Consider the following 20,148-nt stretch of genomic DNA (forward strand, 5'->3'; position numbering starts at 1 on the left):
CCCCCTTCCTATTTTTGCCAGTGTGCTAGTTTTAATCATCATCATCATCCCTGGCAAGAAAGAATTCTCTGAGCACGGAGAGGGTGGCAACAATGACTACTGAGATTATATTCCATTTAGGGGGCAGGGGAGGATTTTTTTTTTTAATTTTATTTTGAGGGGATCAAGACAGTCTGAACTTTAGAGAGTATTGTAATGTACTGGAGAGAGGGGACACAAGACTCGCCCCCCCCCCCCCACCCCGGAGCAATTGGTGGGAAACTAGATCTCAAAGCAGAAAATGAAAAGTCGATCTGGGGGAAGATTTTTAAATAAGTGGGTCAGAGGGACCGAGAGGAGATGAGGCGATCAATCTTAGCCCCCTGACAGCTCCCTCCGATGGCATCAAAGAATTTGGCTCTTTGGGAAAGCCGAGGGAACAGCCGAAATTCCACATCCCTTTAAAAGGCCTGGGGGTGGGGGTGATAGCAAAAGAGAAAGGTGATTCTGGGAGAGCAGGGAAACAGATGGGCAATGGGGACAGAGGGAAGGACGCTGAGTTGGGTGGAAAGTTTGTGTGGAGAACTCCCACGGCTCTGGCCTCCCCTCCCCCTCCTCCTCTCGGCTGCCCAGCAAGGAGGAGAAGGCTGGTTAGCAGAGAAATGGCAACTCAGCCGGGAGCTGGAACTAGAAACTTTCTGTCAATGTAACAGCCGCGTGGGTGGCGGTGAGTATTCATCCGCGTGGGTGGCGGTGAGTATTTAAAAAGGACCGAGAAGGCCAGAGGAGAGCCAGGAGAGAGAAAGGGGATTTGTAGGTGGGGGCTGCAGGGACGGGAGGTGGACCGCTGCGGAGGGCGCAGAACAGAAGGAGCTGCTCTGAACTGGGCAAACTGGCCAGAGACCGTTGTGTCCAACTCCACTCCAAAGAAGGCACTTTTCGCCATTTGGGGGGGGGGGGGGTGCGGATGGGGCGGGGGAGGGGAGGTGGGCACAGAAGAATCCGAAGAGTAGTTGTCTGGAAGTTGTGCAGGGAGGCCTGAAAGAGGGTGCTCCCTCCATTCACCCCCTTGAGAAGCCCTGGAAGTTTCTCCGCAGCCTCTCCAGCTGGCTGCAGGGTAGAGCGCTTCTCTCCGCATCAACTCAGGCCGAGACTGTCCCTGCAGGAAATACGGCTCTCTTTAACCCTGCTGACAGATTTTATGGCCAGATTAGAGAACAGCAGAAAAGTTGGGTGTTAAAAGGGGCCAAGAGAGCCCTCCTTCCCAGAGACACCGCTTCCCCGCCTCCTGTTACGCTGTGAATCTTACAGCGCAGATATTTTCCCCCACGACTTTGGCTGCTTAGCTAGAGCCTGGAAGCCCGCAGAAAGAAGGGCGGAGGACACCAAAGCCAAGTGGGCCCTTCTTTTTCGTTTGCAATTCCAGCTTCAGGCCAAAGCTCTGTTTTTCAAACTCAAGCTCAATTCCTTCTCTTGGCCTGCCTCTCTCGTGCTAGATAAATAATCAATCCACTCCACCCCCAGAGCCAAACATGGCGCTCCGTCTAGTTACATCATTCAGAAAATGTTATTCAGGGAAGAGGAAGAGAGAAAGACAGAAAGAAAGAAAAACCCTTGAGCGTTATTTGATCCCAATCAAACTTTGCACGCTCTTATGCCTTTAAATTATAGCCTGACCCGATGCTAAATTGCTTGCTGCTTGGATGAGCCGAGTCCAGTTAAAACCCTACTTGGTGAGGGGGGGGGGGGGTAGAATTCAGGTTGCTTTTTTATTGTTATTTATTGTTGCATAAAGACTGTAATTACTAACCTTGGACTGCCAGGATGCAACATAAAAATGAAAATCAGCCCTCGCTTTAAGGCTGAGGGCCTGGAACGATTCTCACTGACACTGCCCCCCCCCCCCACCCCACTACCACCAAATATATGCTCCTAATTAAGCAATGCGGGCGCATCGCTTACAATTAGAATTATGCATCTCTTCAGCAAGCAGCCATCGCTTCTCTTTCAACGAATTAGCTCCATATTTCAGCCGCCCTGTCTCTTCGCTCTTATCGGCTCCAGCGACGCGGCGGTGACATTTCATCTTTGACAGACCCTCTCTATCCTCGCTCCGATGTGATAAAACTTTTATGGAACCACGACTAAGAAATGAAGTTTTCCCAAGGATCGTGGAAACGGAGCTGCACATTTGCCTGGGGACCATTTTATTTACGCTTGGATCCCACCGCCTCGCCCTCCCTCCTCCCTCTCCCCTTTCCTTGGCAGGGAAAATCTAAAGCGCCTCCTCTCCCTCCGCCCCGAGTTTTATTTAGTGATTTAATTTCACTTTAGTTTTAAGGTTTGACCTGAGAAGTCTAGGCCTCAGATTTTTTTTTTTTTAATCATTTTCCTTTGTTTTCATTTTAGACCCAATGGTGGTTGGGCTTCGGGTCACGTGACGACTTCTTTGTAGCTCCGGAAGAGAACTGTGAAGTTTAGGTTCCTTGGAAGAAGCAGTAAACGGCCAGATGTTGTTGTTGTTGTTGTTGTTGTTGTAGAAGGTGTGGCCAGGAAGTTGTGGCCAAAGGCACGAGAGGACAAAAGGTCAATGAGAAAAACTGAGAGGCCAAGATAGGGTCTTCGACGTCCTTCTTTCCTTGGGGGAAGTTTGGCAGTCAGCAGCCTCCCCCTGCTATGTAAATTGGACCACCAGGACAAGATAAAATTGATAACAGAAAGTTTATTCAAGAATTGTTTGACAGACAACCCTTTTAAGTGAGGAAAAAAGTAACTACGGAAGAACAAAGAAAGTTTCGAGAGGGAATTAACTCTAACTCTACGAATTTGGGACTATACAATGACAATAGGAGCTGAGTTCATGCCTTTTAGAACTAATTACAATTGCTCATAAGTACGCGTTTAACATAAATCTACAGCTCTTTTCTAGAGTACAATAATAACTAAAATAGCTGGTTTTACATGACAGGAAACACAACGTCCTTTATAACAAGTAAATACTAAAAAAGTACAATTTGTCATTTTTTTCCCTCATATAAATACATAATGTAAGGGGGGGATAAATAATACAAAAAAAAGAAAATATTTTAACAGGCTATAACCAATAAATATATATGAAAATGTTCACTAGAACACACACTTTTTGAGCGATGCCGGACTCCTGCAGACCCAAGCATCTCTCACAGTTGTTTTTATATCCATTAAAATGTAAACTCTAAGTGCAACAAAAGTGTCCTGACAGGGGGCTGAGCGAGGCGCACAGGCCCAGCTGCAGCCCCTGCCTGGGACAGACAGTTTGTTAAAATATACCCTGTTTTCACGTTAAGTCAAGAGAGCAACAGAAGAAAAGAAAAGTGTAGAACCTCGTGTCGCCCGATTGCTTTCTGTGGAGAGAGGGGGATGGTCCTGGAGCTGAGGTGGGAGACAGCAGAATGGGCAAAGCTTCAGTCCTGACACCTTGCTTGCTCTGACCTCCCAGCGTTCCATAAAAGAAAAAATATATATATTTATAATATAGACAGCTCTGACTTTCAGGATCTCTCGCCATCCCTGAGCCCTCTGAAAACTGTAATAGATGGGGGCGGGGTGTAGACATTAATGTCCTAAAGCAGAAACTATGGGGCTTAAAAATGGAGGGAGCGCCCCCAGAAACCTCACATGGGTGGGAGGAAACTTGAGGCTTCAGGAAAGTGGGAGGGGAGCGTGCTTTGGGCCCTTGGTTTTGAAATGGGCTCTCTTTTTTTGTTTGTTTTTTAAAGGAGAACTGCAAGGAAAAAAAAAAATCAAGATTTGGAGGAAGTACTCACAGAGATGGAAGGTAAGTTAGTTGGTTGGTTGGTTGGTGATGGCCTAGCCATCTTGTCTGCTTTTTAAAATGTGCTTCTCTGCCTTGTTTCCCTATCTCCTAACTGGGTATTGCTGGAGGCCTAGGGTTGAGGGGATCATCTCCACAGTCGGCTGTGGATTTCTCTCCAGTGGGTTGGCAGGCGGACCGAACAAGGACTGGAGGACCTTACAAAGCAACTTCTCAGGCCAGGGGGAGGGGAAGGGGCTCCAGCCCCGGGTCTTCCCAGCAGCAAGTGTGGCTCTCGCCTCCTTGCCTCCCTAATTCAGACCTCCAGGCTGCCCCCTCAGAGCGCACGGCCTGCGCGCCCCTCGTAGCTCTCACCCACCCCAAGACCTCACCCCTCCGCCGCCCCGGCCCCCCGGCCCCTCTCCGATCACAGGTGTGTTAATTTGGGCGCTTCTTGGATTCTACCCTGAGGAGGAGGCGCATGGTGAGAGGAGAGGTCTGTGTAGGTAGGGTGGGGATCGCAGGGTCCGTGGTGCTGGTTGGGGGCCATAGGGGGCGCCCCATTGTAGTCCAGGTTCCCCGAGGGGTGGTGGGAAAGGTGGTTGAGGCCGTAGAGGGAGGGGCCGGCAGGGGGCGGCAGCGGATCCGCGTAGCCGCCCCCGCCCACGTACACGGGGCTGCCCTGCATGGTGGGCGTCCCATAGGCGCCCCCGTTGGCTTGGAGGACGTGGGGCTCGTAATCGGCCGCCGGAGTCGGGGGGTACTTCTGCGGGGCGCCGCAGCCTTTGAGAGGGGGCTGGTAGTTGGAGGGCAGCGCGTAGGCATTCTGGTGGGCTTTGCCGAAGGCGGGCGGGGACGGGCTCTCGTAGCTGGGGGTCATGGAGTGTAAGGCGTTCATGAAGCCGGCCGTGGACTGCATGGGTTGCGGGGGGCTGCCGGCAGGGGAGGGGCCCCCGGACGACGAGGCCAGGCCCTTGGCCTTCTGGTCCTTCTTGTACTTCATGCGCCGGTTCTGGAACCAGATCTTGATCTGCCGCTCGCTGAGGTTCAGCAGGTTGGCCATCTCCACGCGGCGCGGCCGGCACAGGTAGCGGTTGAAGTGGAACTCCTTCTCCAGCTCCACCAGCTGCGCGCTCGTGTACGCCGTCCGCGCGCGCTTGGACGCCGCCGACCCCGGGGGGCTCTTGTCCCCTCCCCCGCCGCCGCCGCCGCCCCCGCCGCCGCCACTGCCGCCGCCTCCGCCGCCGCCGCAGCCCTCCGCTGGATCCGAGGGGGAGGGGTGGGAAGGGGACAAAATGAAATAAAAGATAATTACTGAACACGCCGAAATTGAATGCATGGTTTCTTAATAAATCCAGGCCTGGACTCGGAGCCCCCGCCGCCCTCCCCTTCTCGTCCCCGCCTCCTCCTCACCACCCCCCCAACGCCCGTCGCATTAGCGGACACTCTATAATAGTGGCATTTATTAAGAGACCTGTTCTCCTCTTGCTGCCCCAGCTTATGAAAATTTGATCATGTCACGCAGACAGAGCCGCATGGCCATTTATTTAGAGCTGGGTTTTCTCGCGCGCGCTTTCTTCCCCCATCACCAACTCCAGGTTCTGGGAAGACACCCCCCCCCTCCCCCCCCCACACACAAACTTCCTGCCGGGGTCCTGTGGACTAGGTGGGCGGCTGAGGAGAACCCCTGGGGGAATCTGAACATTCGGGGGCAGGGCGCGGAAGTGTGGCTCGACGAGGCTGCCTTGCCTGGAGGCCGGGACCCCGGGCGGCCCGAGCGATTGTGATTAATACCCACAGTAATCATACTTAATAATAATCAATCGTTGACGACTCTGCGTCTACTGGCAGCGTCTCGTGGCTCTGCGGCCTTGCAAAGGGCTGAGTCCGAGCGCCTGGCCTTCTGGAGCTCTCGGCAGCTCAGGTGAAGGGTGGCTGGAGGGAGAGGGTGTTGGCGGGGTCAGGGGTCATCAGGTGGTGGGGGCTACGGGAAAAGCGCCGCTGCAGGGCCGCCACCTGATATTGTTCCCCGGCCGCCGCCTGGGCGCCTAGGGGCTGGGTGCTAGAATAACAGTGACATTCCTGGCCTGGACAAAAGCTGACGACGAGGAAGGCAGAGAGCTGGTACCTGTGCCGGGGGAGCTGTTTTTCAGCTTGGACGTTTGCCTTGACTCTTTCATCCAGGGGAATATCTGTTTGGTGAGGGTGGAGTTGGAGCCAGGAACGCACTTGGGGGTGCCGGTTTTGCTGGGCCCGCCCCCATTATTGCTGTTGCTAGTGGTACTGGTAGGTGCGGCGCTGGGCGGGGGTGAGCCGGGCGGGGCGGGCAGGGGCTCGGGGGCCAGGCCGGGCCTCATGCAGCTGCCGTTGAGCTCCTTGCTCTTGGCATGCGGGGCGGCGTTGCCCAGGGACTGCAAGGAGCACGCCGAGCGCTGGTAGTCGCCCTCCAGGTGCGTGGCGGCCTGAAAGGGGGGTTGGGGGGGACCTTCGTAGCCGAAGCCATTGCTGCCAGGGTACGAGGAGTAGCCTCCGAAGAGTGCTGCCGCGGCGTTGTCGTAGTAGGTGGCTTTCTGCATCGCTGGGCGAGGCCCGGGCAGTGGGTGGCAACTTGCAAGAGCCTGATACCCTCACGACCGGACATTGGCACCCGCGGGGGTCACGTGAGGCGCCGGACCCCCCCCTCCCCTTTCTGCCCCCCTCCTCCCGAGTCCGTTGGGAGCTGCTGACCTGTGGGGTGAGAGAAGAGACACAAGGGGGAGAAGAGGACTGGGGCTCGAATCCATCTTAGGAGCTGAAAAGGGAACTGACATCAATAGGGTTTTTTCTTCTCCCCAACCCCAACATCTTCAAAGCAGATGCTGAGGCCACTTTCCTGACCTGAAATGGAGTTTTCTTATTTCAGTGCTTTAATTAAAAAAAAAAAAATTTTTTTTCCACTTCAAAAATAAGGATTCTACTCCTTCGGGGACTGCCTAGGTATACAATCTTACTACTGGAAGGCCATTGCTTCTTTCCTGCTTGCAAGCTAGTCCCTGACCTCTCCTCCTCCCTCTCCCTATCTCCCCCTACTAACTTTGGGATAGGGTGGCTCAAGGGGGGGGGGGGGGGACTAGGAGACTCCAAAATAAAAACATCATCAACACCCTCCTGTGAGCTGAGAGGCCTCCTGCCTGCTGTCTTTGCCTCCCTCCAGGTCCATCTAGGTCTGTCACCCAAGCAGAGTCTAGCCTGGAGAAAAAAACCCCAAGGATCTCCAAAAGAGACAGGAAGGGGAAGCAAGTTGAGCAGGGAACCTTCTCCTGCGAGGGATCCTCTCTTTCCCTACCCGCCTCACGAAGAAGACAACAACAGCCTGACCTAGAAACTTCCTGAACATGTTTAAGCTCCAGAGCCAGCAGAACCGAGCCTCCTCCCTGGCCCTGGAGGAACCACCACCTCCAGTCTGAGTCTTTGCTCAGCCAAGTCTGGGACCCAGCAGCTAGCAGCTAGCGGCCCCCATGGGGCCCCCAAATGGAGCAGGATTGTTTCTATTTCCCTGGCCAGACGGATTGGTGCAGTGACCATTTGGCCCAGGTCTCTCCCCGCTCCATTTTTTTCATCAGACCTAATTTTTTCCCACCCTTTCCTTGACAGTCTGTGTCCTTTGATTTCCCCAAAAGAAGAAAAGAAGAGAGAAAAACTGGATAACTGCTGTACTTTACTACCAAGAGATGCAAAAGTACTTCCTAACTGAGGACATCTTCTCCCAAAGGAAAAAAAGTCCACAGAGCAATTAGAACAATATTATTCTCTGGGTTGGAAACAGGGTACCTTGTTTACTGAAGTTTTCTGAGGCAAAAAAAAAAAAAAAATCATTATTTTAATGCAGACGCCTAAAACTGTGCAGAAAAAAAAATAAAGGTTTGTGCTGTCATAGGATTTTGTATATTTCTTCTAAAAGTTCTGACTGCATTTTTTTTCCTCCCTGTCTTCCCCAATTTCTCATCATCACATTTCATAAAACCTCCAGAGTGACCCTCTCTTCTGACATGTGAGTTTAGACTACTTAAATCTCATTCAGCCCAGCTGTTCAACCCCAAAGAAAACTAAAAATAGGCAAATAAAATAAAAGGAGTGCAGGTGAAGAAGTCCCTCCCACACATAAATCCCCTTCTTAATGGCACAGATACACATTCAAAAGGGAGCCGGGGAGCCCTGAGTTCCGATTGGTTTCTGGGAAGAATTTGTTTCTGGGAAATACACATGGGTCTGCAAACAGCAGGTCCTTCCAGGGAGGAGAACTGGAGTTCAATTGACCAGGCTGACCCAATCCCTTTATTATTATTACCATTAGCCTCTGATGATTTAACCAAAATTAGCTTCAGAGCAGCCCTGGATGAAGGGGGAATTAATTAACAGGCATCAGTTGAGTTTGTTATTAATAGAGAAGAGAATGAAATAAAAACGTTGGAAGGGGTTGGCTGGCTGGGCCCTGGCTTTATTTAGTCTAAATGATTGTTACAGCAGTAATGATGATGATGATGATGATGATGATGATGGTGATGATGATGATAAAGCAATAATCTGACTAGACGCCTGGGGCCGAAATTCCTGTCGTTCCCCCTGCAATAAACCTGCAAACCATCGCAGGACAGAGGCCAGGCGAGTGTGGGAAGCGGAGAAGCCAGAGACGTAACAGGAAAGAATGGAGACTCCGCTGGCGGCGAGAAAGGGCCGGGAGGTTTGTGGACGGAGCTAGCCCCTGGCTGCCGCCTCCGGGCTGTCTCGGCCACTGCTGCCGCGGTGGCTGGTGACTAGCTATGCTGGCCCAAGGAGGCGAAGAGAAAGCGTTCAGGACGCCTCAACGGCTAGCGGCGGCAGGTTCCAAGCACACCGGGCGGAGGGCAGCAAGTTTGGGCGCTGGAGGTAACCGAATTAAAAGGCGCCTTAGCAACTCCGCTCTGGGACTTTGCCAGGCCCGGATCGACCGGAGGGCGCAGAGGCCTGGCTGGTGGGACAGTGAGAAGAGGTGAAGGTGCTGAGGGGATCTGAGATCTGGGGATCCAGGAGAAGAGGGGGTGGGGAGCAGCTCTACCAAACCAAACATGTCTATTTCCCTTGCCTCCATGTTGGAAAAATCCAGGCTCCATATGGCTTCTCGGGAGAGAGGGAGGGAGGGAGACGGTGGCTCCCGGCTTCCCCCCAGGGTCTCGTTGGAGGAGGCCGGTGAGCCACCCCAAGAACCCCACCTGTCCAGGCACACCCCTGAAAAGAGCCGAGGACAGTAACAATAGCTGGGGAAGCCCGGAGAGAGGGGATAGGCCACCTTCCAGGACTTAAAAAAAAAAAAAAATTAGTGGAAGGAAGAAAAATAAAAGAACAAGAAAGGAAAGGAGAGAAAGCTTAGGCTCTTCTTAGCAGCCGGGGGGAAATTCAGCTCTGGCTCTGGCTGCTGAAAGAAAAAAGAGGAGAAAAGGAGAGAAGCAAGAAGGGAGAGGGAGAGAGGGAGAGAGAGAGAGAGAGAGAGAGAGGGAGGGAGGGAGGGAGGGGGAGGGAGAGAGAGAGAGGGAGAGAGAGAGAGAGAGGAGAGGAGAGGAGAGTCGCTGCGTGGAAGGAAGCTTAAAGCTTGTGAACTCTTCTTGAACCGAGATTGGAGTCATATGGGCCATAAATCATTGAGACATACTCTCCGCCATTCACAAACTGATAGCCTATTTCAGTCCAGCTTACCTTAGCCACCGACGAGGGGAGAACAGGCAGACATAATATATATTCACATCGAGCCCCAGCGCGAGCGGCAGGCGAGAAATCTCCCCTCCTTGAAGGCAAAGGAAAAAAAGACCACTGTTTAAAGCTGCGTCGCCCCCCCCCCCAGTAGCCACCCCGGCTGGGGAGCCCGAGGGGCAGAGCGGCCGGTGGAGCCGCGCGGCGTCCGCTTCAATTCACTCGGCTTAGGAGCGGGGGTGCGCAGGAGGGAGGGGGGTGGGGGAGCGGGGGAAAAAAATAGAAGAAGACCGAAAGGTGCTGGAGCGGCTCAGCTCGCTGAGAATCCAGCTCCGGGCTCCGGCTTGGCCAAGCCGCCACAGTGTGGTTGCCCTACAAGACTGGTACGCCCTACTCTCTGTAACAATGGCCTCTGCTTTTGCACAGGGAAAAAAAAAAAAAAAAAAAAAAAAAAAACCACACACACACACACACTCACACACACACTCACACACACACACAAGCTCACACACACCCCCCACCACTCCCCCTTTAGTAAGCTTAGATGCCAGATAAGGAGGGAAGGTGGTGGTGGTGATGGGGGCGGGGGAAATTTTTTAACGCCCCCCCCCCCGGAAAAAAAAGTGAGAAAGGAAAGAAGGCAGAGATGCTTGTTTGTTTGTTTGTTTGTTTGTTTGTTTGTTTGTTTAAAGAACAGGTAAATTTTTAAATTGAGATTTTGGCGGGGGAGGAAGAGGAGAGCACAGGCAAGGGAAAGCTGGTGGAGTTCACAGCTCCCCCCCCTCCCGCCCCGCACCCCACTAATAAGCCATTATGCTAACTGAGAAGTAGGTGGGGAGGCCTAGTCAAAGGCACCCAAGGTGTCTGGGGGTGGGGGTGCCGGGTGCCTCTCTGCATTCATTGGCAATGGCAACACCAAGGCTTTTTTTTTTTTTTTAAGTAGTTTCACTCCTCTGGGACTGGTGGCTGGGTCTCCCGCCCTCTCACCCTGGCTTTCCCCACCCCCCCCCACTCTGAGTCTCCCAGTCTGTCTCTTCTCTTCCCCCACACCCTCCCTACTCCTCTTCTCTCCCTGCAAGTCTCCAGGCCCAGTTTCCAACCCGTAGGGGGGACAGCCAGACGTTTTTTAAAAAACACCCCCCCTTTTTTGAGAACAGACAACAAGCGGTGAGTGATTATTTTAAAAATCCAGACCATCTTGCAGCAGGAGGGGGGTTGAGGAGAGGGTGACAAAAGGGGAACTCTGTTTAGCTCGAGCTCCAGACACGGCTGGCAATAGAGAGGCTGTAAGAAGTTAACAGAGAAGTTTCTGTTAAGATTCTCACCTCCGGATAGGCAGAAGGGGCTAAGAGGTGATAAGGACATTTGTACTTCTGAGAAGGTGAGAAGAACTACCAAAATGGCTTCATCTTAAATGCGCTGGCAGAAGAGAAGGGTGGTTATTAGTATTGTTCCGAACAAACCTGTTTGTTTCTCTTAGCTCTGCAAGATTTATGACTCTTGGCACAAATGAGGAAGACTACAAAAGCTAAACTTTTCTTAGGGTGTGTTTTAGAAGGGCAGGAAAAGGCAAGGAGGCCTGTAGGAGGGAGACAAGAGCCAAGAATGTAGGTGTCTGCAGATTTGGGGCGGGGGTGGGGAGAGCCATTCCCGCTGGAGGAAAGAGACAAAAAAGAAGACCAGGACATTTCCCAAAGCAGGAGTGTTTGCAACTCTGCCTAACTGCTGAGTCGGGACTTAGGGGATGAAATAGAACGCAGAGAGTCTCTCGTTTCTACAAAGGCAGCTTGGAAAACTTGTTCTCTTAACCTGGAGTAGACAGAGCCAGCCACTACCTTGTGACCTCCTGGTTAGAATGCTTGGCTTTTGCCTTCTCCCATCTGGACGCACCAGAGGAGATGGGACTGGGAGAACAAAGGTGAGAGATGGTTCCAGCTATTGTCCCCCTCCGGGAGAGGGTGGCTGTGTCTGGCAAAGCTCCCCTCACACCATATTGCTCCCCACTTACAAGCTCTGTTTTGGGCTGAGAAAGGGTCCTATTCTCCCAGGGCCTCCTCCAGCTCCTACCTCTTCCGGGCCTGCTAAGTCAGTTTTCATGGGCTGGAGCAGCCAGTTTTGGGGGGCCTTGCTGAACGGGGTGGATGGGACCCATGGCCTCCCTGCCCTCCAGCAACAGGAGCCACATGCAGAACCTCCCACTGTGATGCCCCAAGGACCCTACTACCACCTGCCTAGAGAGCTGGTGGCTGAAGGAAGGGGGGGGGGTGTGCATGAGGATGAAGGGTGGGGGCCATTTTTCTGTTTATCAGTAGTACCAAGAAAAGAAAATGCTCAAGCCAGAGCCGATGCTGCGGCTCAAGCCAGGACCCTCAAAGAGAGCCATTAGGGCTGCCTGTGTACGTGGCTGCACAGAGCCTGTCCTGAGATTTCTAGACCCTGGTTAGGGGCCTACAGTGTTGGTACCTATGTAGCTTTGGGCCTGGTGGGTTGGGGACTCAGCCCAGGGAGGCTTCCAGAGGCTTAAGGGAACCAGCACCTTTGGGTCTTTTCTCTGACTCCCCCAAATTAAAAGTCGAAAATGGACCTCAGACCCTCCAGCTCTCCTAGCTGTTGCTACCACTGGCTAGAGAAGGTCATTGCAAAATTGAAAGAAGAGGAGAGCCTGGTGGCTATGGGGCTGCACAGCTTTGCCTCAAGGAATAAAAGAGAGCCTAGAGGGCACCCAGCCCAAGGCGGGCCTGTGAGACTGGGGCTGCGATGCTTTCCCCAGACAGTAGCGGACCCCTCCCCTCCCAGAGCCTCCTCAACTCATTGTGGTCCCTTCTGGTGGCACAAGGAGCTGGGGCACGGTGGGATGGGGGCGAGAAAGAGGACTGGGGCTGGAGAAAGCTAACCTGGAGAAAACTTTCAGAAGACACGCACCCCCCAAATGCGGTAAGAGATGGAGTGGGGGCTTCTTATTAAACCTGGAGAACAAAGTCCATTTGAAATGCTTGGGAGGCAATTAGATCCCAGTTTGGTTTCTTTCTTGCCTTTTTCCTTCCTTTCTTGGAGATTTCTGGCGGGCCGGTTGCCCCTGATCTGATCGGGGCTGGGAGATGGGAAGCTGATGGTAAAGAGGCAGCCTGGCCGGCACCCATTCCGCTGGGTGGGCAAAGGCAGGGCAGTGAGGAGCTGGGCCAGGGGACTCTGAGTAGGAGACATCAGAGGGGTGTGACGGAAGACCGGAGTCTAGAAAAAGACAGGGGAGAGGAATTTCTCACTCCTGACAACACAGTGGTGATTTAGGGGCAGACCAGAGAGAGGAGTGACCAGTTTCTTCCTGGACCCAAGAAGGGAAACTTGGGCAACTTACCGTGTGCGTGTGTGAGAGAGAAATTGAAAAGGAAAACTCGAGAAAAGATGAGGACAGATTTTATGATAATCTAACAAAGGCAGAAATTAATAATAAAGGTAAATATTAGAAAGAAGAGCCCCCTTCATGGGCATAGTTTCCTCTTCCACTCCCTACAGCACTCCCCTCCTCCATTCCTAATCCCTACTCAATATCAGGGGACAAGGAGCACTTTAAACCTCTTTAAGCCATTCCTGGCGCCCACCCTCCCAGGCCTTAGAGGGATCATGTCTCTTTCTCTCCCCCCTCCCAATAAAACCCATTAAAGAGCAAACGAAAATTCTCCTCTCAATAAGGACAAAATGGCTGGCTCCTTTAAAATCGATTTCTGGTTTCAGCTTTGGGGTGACCAAGGATCTGGCCCCCAGCTCAACCAACCCCCGGCTCACTGAGAAGCGGCTCACTGAGAAGCGGGGGACCTGGGAGCGGGGGAGCCAAGCGATTCGAGATCTGTTTCTTTCTGGTCCTGTCTGGGCTCCGGGTCCCACACTCTTCCAGCTTCACTGTCCCAACTTTGTGGCCGCTGGGGACTCGTGTGAAGTTCACACACACACACACACACACACACACACACACCCGAATGTCCATCTCTTCTTGAATATTAATAAAGATTTCAAAGCTGGCGGTTGTAAAATTAAATTGCTAATGAAGATGGCTCTTGGTTTGTGGATTCCCAACCCCCACCTCTCTAAGATGCCCTTACGGGAGGAAACAAAGGGGAAACGGGGCAGGAGAAGATTCTGTGCCTCCGCGGAGGCCAGTGTAGACCCGGCTCAGCGGAAGCCGGGATCGAAAGAAGACGGAGTACGGTTGGAGAAGAAAAAGGCAAGCTCTGTTCTCTCTGCCCCGAAAGTGTAGGGGCGCGAGGGGGAAGCAGGAAAAAAAAGGGGGGGGGGGGCAGCCACGTGGGTTCGCAAAGTGTCCCGGTGACCACGGAGGCCGCCTGAATGCGCTGACCATACGGAGCCGATGGAGGTGCCGCGGGGCCGAGGCTGGAGTCCGGGGCAGGCGGGCGCCCTGGGGGCTCAAGAACCCGTTCTGAATCCGGGGTCCCCCGCCGCATCTGGAAGCTCAGTCCCGGCCTGGCAACCCCCCACGCTGGCGGGTGTCGAGACAAAGGTGGGCAGCCCGGAGAAGGCAAGAGGGAGAAGGGCGAATCTTGGACAGCTTGGGGAGGAGGTGGGCTGCTGGGGAAGGGAGGGAGAGGCAGGCAAGAGAGGAGAGGGGCCCAGCCTGCTGCCAGCGACTGCGCAGGTCTCTCCTGACAGATTGGATGTCTCTCTCCCTGTGACCTCTGTTTAGCAGACAATAACTCACCGGATTAATGACCAATCAGCGGAAGGCCTTCCCAATTGCCTCCAAATATAAACCCCCCGAGTCAGAATAGGATAGGGCCAGAGTCTGGACCTGCCAGCCCTTTGAGTCCCCGCCCCCCACCTCTCAAAACAGAGCTTCTGATTTCCAGAACCCCAAAGAGTTCTGCCCATCTCTTCTCACTCCTCCATCAGAACTCATGTACCTGGCCACACTTCCCAAGGCAGTCTGGAAACCTCTGGTCCCCTGCTGGCCTCCCATATCCCTGACCCTATAAGAAATCTCCCTCTCACAACTATGCAACTTCTGAGAAGCCCTCTCCTCTTTTGAATATTATCTACTTTCAGTTGGGAAAAGAGATGAAGACAAGAGCAAGAATAAGGCAGGGGGTGGAGCGCCTGGGTGGCTCAGTCAGTTGAGCATCCGACTGAGCGTCTGACTTCAGCTCAGGTCATGATCTCACAGTCCAGTCTGTGAGTTCGAGCCCCACGTGTCAGGCTCTGTGCTGACAGCTCAGGGCCTGGAGCTTGCTTCAGATTCTGTGTCTCCCTCTCTCTCTGCCCCTCCACTGCTCATGCTCTGTCTCTCTCTGTCTCAAAAATAAATAAAAACATTTTAAAAATTTAAAAAAAAAAAAAAGAATAGGGCAGGGGCTCATCCACCTCATAAGCCTCCTGTCTTGGCTGCCCCGGGGAGGAGACCTGATACAGTGCTGTGGCACCCTGTGTGTGTCTCCCAAAAAGAGAGGGCTCAAAGGCCCTGGGGTCAGAGTGAGGCTGGGGGACAGACAGTGGCCTACCATTACAGAATCTAAATTCTGAAACCATAATTCAGTCTTTGGGCTGGAGTAGGAAGAATTTCAAAAGCTGAAATTTGAACAGCTCCAGCCTCAGCCCGGTGCCTGTCAAGGAAAATGCCTTGCTCTGTGAGGGGAACCCTCCTCTTCCTTAGCCCCTCACCCCCAAATGCCAATCCCAGTCCAACCCAGCTAGCCAGCCCCTCTCCACTGCCTTCTGTTTCTATTGCTCTCAGCCTGGGCTTCTCTGCTGAGAATAAAGACACCTTCAAGAGGAAGAATGGTCCAGATTCTAATAGATTTCCTAGAGCCAGTCAGAGTAACTATCCACTGCTCTGGGTGAATACAAACTCCCTGTATATTGCAAATAAGCGTGTGCAGTAACTTCTATACCCAGATGCTCTCAGGACCCCAAGCACTAGAGAGTTACCCAAGGTTACACCTAGGGAGAACTCAGACACTGTCCTGTCCTACCCCTGCTACTGTTACAGACAGGGACACTGAGGCTCAGAGCCAGGAAGTGGTTTGTCTAAAAATCTGGCATAGGCGTAGCAGTTGGGAGGCTAGGCTTCTAGGCATTCCAGATTGGCTATGTGCTCTGAAGCAGTGAACTCCTGGGGCCTCAGTGTCCCCTCTATAAAGTTAGAGAACATGTGTGGAGGGGAGGGATTGGGTTTAAATGATCTCTAAGGTCCTTTTTTGGACTGACAGCTTGTGGTTCTCTGTGCGCTAACGTGAAAGCGAATGACCATTATTGCGCAGTAGTAAACTGAGTTCAGACAATAATGGGCACCATCTCTGGCAAAAGCAGAATATTTCTTCTTGGGATTTAAATGGGACATCCCCACTGCCCAGCCCCCACCCCACTCCTGGTTGTCCTTGCCCCCACAGAAGCTCATGCACCGTTTTAACCGCTTTTCTGTGTGTGTGTGTTGTGCGTGGAGGGGGGGGGGTGGTTGTCTACCTTCATCACCAAATCAAAAGTGCTATTTTTGGACAGCAACCTGAGCAGTAAATAATTAATTTGTATAATTAGAAGGGGAAGGCTTTGACCTGGCAATTTTTAACCAGGAGTCAATGCACCCATTGTACCAGCCTGGCTTTCTCACCCGACCCCCAACTCTGCCCACACAACTACCAGCCTCCCCAAATGCCCCCCCCCTGCCCCCACCAGTTGGAGACCAGCATTCCCAAGATGACCAGCAGGGTTCAGAGTCAGATTCTGCTCCCTCCCCAAGAAAGTTCCATTCTTTGCCTCGCTCCCTCACAGAAACAGGCCCTCTGACAGCACCCCTCCCAGCTTGCTTTCCCGACCCCCTAATGCCCCTAACCCCCTAACACGGGTTCCAGGTCCAGGCTCTCTGCTCTTGGGACACATGAAATCCACCTCCCCAGCTCGAGATGCCCCAACAATGCAGCGGAGTTTGCATTTCAAGAAACTCCCATTAATATCAATTTACTTCACTGAAACCTCGGGTTCTTCATCAAGTTGATGATTTATGATAAAATCAATTAAATTACGGCCACTTAGGGCCCAGCCGCTTCCTCTCAGATTTCATTGGTGCGGGGCCCAAGTGTCTGGTGGAAAAATGCAAGTTTAGCTGGAGGCGAGGAAAGATAATTCTGCGGCTGAGAAAATTTAATGCAAAACAATTTCCAGGCAAAGCCAGGCTTCTAGAAAGAAATGCAAGAGCCACCAGTTGGCCTGAGGACATAACTATCTGGGGTCAAAATATTTCTCTCCCCACCCCCCAGCATCCTGCATGGCTCCCTTCCTCTGTTCCACTTTGTGCTCACTTGTCCCTTCCCAAGCAGAGGCTTCGGGAGAATTGGAGAAGTAATGGTGAACTCAAGCCTGCCAAGGCCCAGTGTCCAAGCACCGATCTCGGCTACCACCCCAGGCCTTTTTCTTCTCTCCCGCTCCCCTCCCCCCTCTCCACGCAGCCATGCTCACTAATTCCTTAGTCTCCCATAGCAAAGTTAAAGGTTCAAAGGGAAGATCAGGCAGCGTGGGCAGATGGCACAGAGGGGCCAGGGACCAGGCCAAGTGGACTGTGCTGCATGTGGCTGTGGGAGGAAAGAAAGCACGGGGCAGGGGGCAGGGGTGGGGGGAGCACGGTGAGAGGACGGGGCGGCAAAGCGCGGAAAGAGCTATCACATCACAGAGTACCAGGACCAGAGAACACGGAGCCTCCCTCCCAGCTCCCTGTGTGCCCACTCCCAAGGCGATGCTGTACCCCCACAGACCCCAGCCCGAGCGCACGTGTGCCCCAGTGTGCGGACGCTCTCACACAATACACAAACACACCTCCACGTGTGCACGCTTGCACACTCTCCTTCTGCATCACACAGACCCACCGCATCCTGCGCCTGCAAAGGGACGGTTCCCACCATCTCCCCACATCTGGGAAAATAAATCCCAGCCAGTGAGCCTGGCATCGTCTCCCACTACAAGGAGAGGGGCTCCTCCCGCCTCTGCTCTGTTTGGTTTTTGGTTTCCAGAGCAGTCCCGGAGTAAACATAGCTTCTCTGAAGCCATAAATCACCCCCTCTCCTACCTTCTCAGTTTAACACCCGGCCTCACCGCAACCCCTTGTAGTTTCGGCTTCAAATAACCCGCCAGGTGCTAAAAGGCTCACCAGGATGGCAGCTGGACTGTGGGAGCAGGGCCCAGCTGTCCCCCCAACTCTAGGAGATGCCCCCACATTTCCTCCACAACCCTCAGCTTCCGGCTCCCCTGGAAAACCCTCCCCAGCCTCCAACACTCCCTTCCTAAGCCGGAGAGCCCCCCCCCACATCCCCTAATCCGGCTCCCGTCCACACACCCACGGCGGGGCGGCGAACAGCCCCACATTCCTCCACATTGCCCTGCACACCCGGGTCCCTCTACGCCCTCAGCACCCACCCACCCGCCTCTTTAAGGTGTTCACATCTTTGTCTGCCACGATTCGGATCCAGCCTCTTTCCCGACCCAGGAGAGAGACCTAGGAGCTGGGGTCTCGGCCGCCCCACACGCACACCCTTAGCCGGACCTCCCCCCGCCCCACACTCCCCGCGCTGGGCCGCGGGGCTGCGCACCCCCACTTACCTGGGCGGACTCCCGCTAGGGCGCAGGCCGCGGGCGGCCGGGAGCAGCGGACGCGCGGGAGCCGACTGCCAGGCCCGGGTCCCTCGGCCCCGGCTGGGGCGCCCCGGCCGCAGCCGGCCGCATCGCGCTGGTGCAGACCCCGGCGGCCCCCGGAGCGGCCGGCGGCGCGGGGAGAGGCCCGGAAGCGCTCGCCCCCTCCCCGCCCCCGCCCCCGCCCCCGGCTTTGTTCGGCCTTCGGGGCGGCGGGGCGGCCAGGCGCGCGCGGAGGCTGCGCTCTCGGGGCGCGGCCGGGGAGGGGGGCCCCCCGGGGCCGGAGGAGCCCGGAGCGCCCCCTCGGCGAGGGCCCGCGTGGGGGCCGCGGGCGGCCGCGCGCGCCTGGCACCGAGCCCGGTCGGGGCCGCGAGAGCCGGCCGAGCTGCCAGGCGAGAGGAGCCGCGAGTGACAGGGGGCACGGCGAGGCGCGGGGAGCGCCGGGGGCGCCATGGCGGAAGGCGGGCGCACGGGCGGCTCTTCAATGTCACCAGCGAAATGGGTTCCATATGTCCGGCCCAGCGGAGAAGGGAGGGGAAGGCAGGGAGTTCTGGGCAGGACGGGACGGGAGGATGGGGGTGGGGGTGCGCAGTGGGGAGAGAGAGCGGTGGCGAGGGGGTGAAGGGACTGGTGCGAGAGAGAGGCGCGAGAGGCTTTGCATTTTCCAGGTTCCCTGGAGTTTTCTAAAGCTGCTTTGGCTGGTAGGAGCTTGCTTCCCCTTTTTCCTTTTCTTTCCTGAAAGATGGGGGAGGGAGGAGATCAGTGAGGGCAGCGTCCGTCCGTTCAGGCTGGGGGTTCCAGGGAGGAGATGTGGATTGGAGGTGAAAGGGAGAGTTCTTGGGCGGCTGGCAGATCAACTTCTTCTCCGCGTCCCTACAGGGGGAAAGGAGGGACCAAACCCGCCAGGGGGAAGAGAGGCCGAGGAAGGGTTCCAGGGCCCAGGTGTGAGAGCCTGACCCAAATCCACCGGCCGCCACCCCCCACCCACCCCCCCCCCCCCGGCGGTGGAATTCTGTTTTGGGAGATTCCAGCCATTAAGTTACTGGCAGGAGCCGTGGAAAAGTGCTAAGGTAGTCTCGGCCATTCCCTGACACTTCAGTTCCTGCCCCAGCTGCCTCAGACCTGATTTAGCACCCCCAAGGGCCTACTCGAGAGGCAGTTGCTTCTGGGACGGCCCCAGCTTTGGGCAGCTGCCTGTAAAGAAAGCACCGAGTCTGGAGGAGCTTCCAGACCCCTGCAGCCCTCCCCTCTCCCTGTGGCTGCCCTCCCCAAAGGGTTGGGCTCTTTCTCCATGTCTCTGTCTCTCCGCACCCTTTCTAATAACCATCTCTCCCGTCTCTCCCTTTCTCATGGCCTCTTTGTCTTCTCATACTCTGCCTCTCTATCTTCAGGGAGTTTGAACTGAGTCCCGGGAAAGACTTCGTAGCTCCAGAAATTCACTTCTGGGCTCGCTTCCTAGGCTGCCCCTCTCCTTGGGGCCAACGTGGCCCTTGGCCTGAGGGCCCTTTCATCTGTAGAGGTAACACATCCTTCCATCACAGAGACATTCTCTTTGACAGAGAAGGGGGCAAAGTGAGTGGCTCCCTTCCCAGTTCCCTCCTTGTCACTTAACTCTGTGTGTGTGTGTGTGTGTGTGTGTGTGTGTGTGTACCCATGCAAGTTGTGGAGCTCCTTATCCCAGGACAGCCTCTCTGCCCCTCTGACTGGCCTTTGTCTCTCCCTGTCCTCCCCTCCTTGGGCTCTGCCTCAACTTCCCCCCCTCAGAAAGGGATCTTACTGCTTCTTCTCTCTCTGGGGCCCTCTCTTTTCCTTTCATCCTCTCTCTTCTCATCTTTTTATTCAGTTCCTCTGATGGCTAAAACATTGGCAAGCCCAGCTTCTTACAGGCAGGGGGGTACACACTATAATTACTAGAGAAAGTGGACACCAGCAGAGTTGGGAAAGAAGATGGAAACAGCCAGCAGCTTTCCGAAAGCCCCTGCCACCAAATACGTTCTACTCCATCCCCTGAACAGCACAAAAGCAAATGGGGTGGTGTGTGTGTGTGTGTG

The 20,148-nt window shown here is 54.4% G+C and overlaps 1 protein-coding gene and 1 long non-coding RNA gene across 5 annotated transcripts in view; one reads left to right on the forward strand and one right to left on the reverse strand.

Annotated features, from left to right (window-relative positions):
- The first annotated feature begins 299 nt into the window (after window positions 1–299).
- On the forward strand, window positions 300–4,899 carry LOC128774279 (uncharacterized). Its single transcript, XR_008418832.1, has 3 exons — window positions 300–706; window positions 2,389–4,205; window positions 4,795–4,899. It is a non-coding gene; the product is annotated as an uncharacterized LOC128774279 (long non-coding RNA).
- The window catches only part of HOXB3 (homeobox B3), a 56,842-nt gene continuing 39,375 nt past the window's right edge, over window positions 2,682–20,148 (reverse strand). For 3 of the 4 annotated variants that reach the window (XM_053893131.1, XM_053893134.1, XM_053893133.1), the window contains 3 exons: window positions 9,482–9,569; window positions 5,901–6,499; window positions 2,682–5,032 (listed from right to left, as the gene is read on the reverse strand). In XM_053893131.1, the coding sequence (XP_053749106.1) occupies window positions 4,200–5,032; window positions 5,901–6,348 (1,281 nt within the window). In that variant the 5' untranslated portion in view covers window positions 6,349–6,499; window positions 9,482–9,569 and the 3' untranslated portion in view covers window positions 2,682–4,199. Of the gene's footprint in view, window positions 5,033–5,900; window positions 6,500–9,481; window positions 9,570–18,067; window positions 18,239–20,148 lie in introns of those variants that run through there. The other variant, XM_053893132.1, reaches the window with a different exon arrangement.

This window comes from Panthera pardus, unplaced genomic scaffold (genome assembly GCF_024362965.1).
Source record: "Panthera pardus isolate Hobbes unplaced genomic scaffold, ASM2436296v1 HiC_scaffold_3, whole genome shotgun sequence".
In the NCBI taxonomy this organism is placed as follows: domain Eukaryota; kingdom Metazoa; phylum Chordata; class Mammalia; order Carnivora; family Felidae; genus Panthera; species Panthera pardus.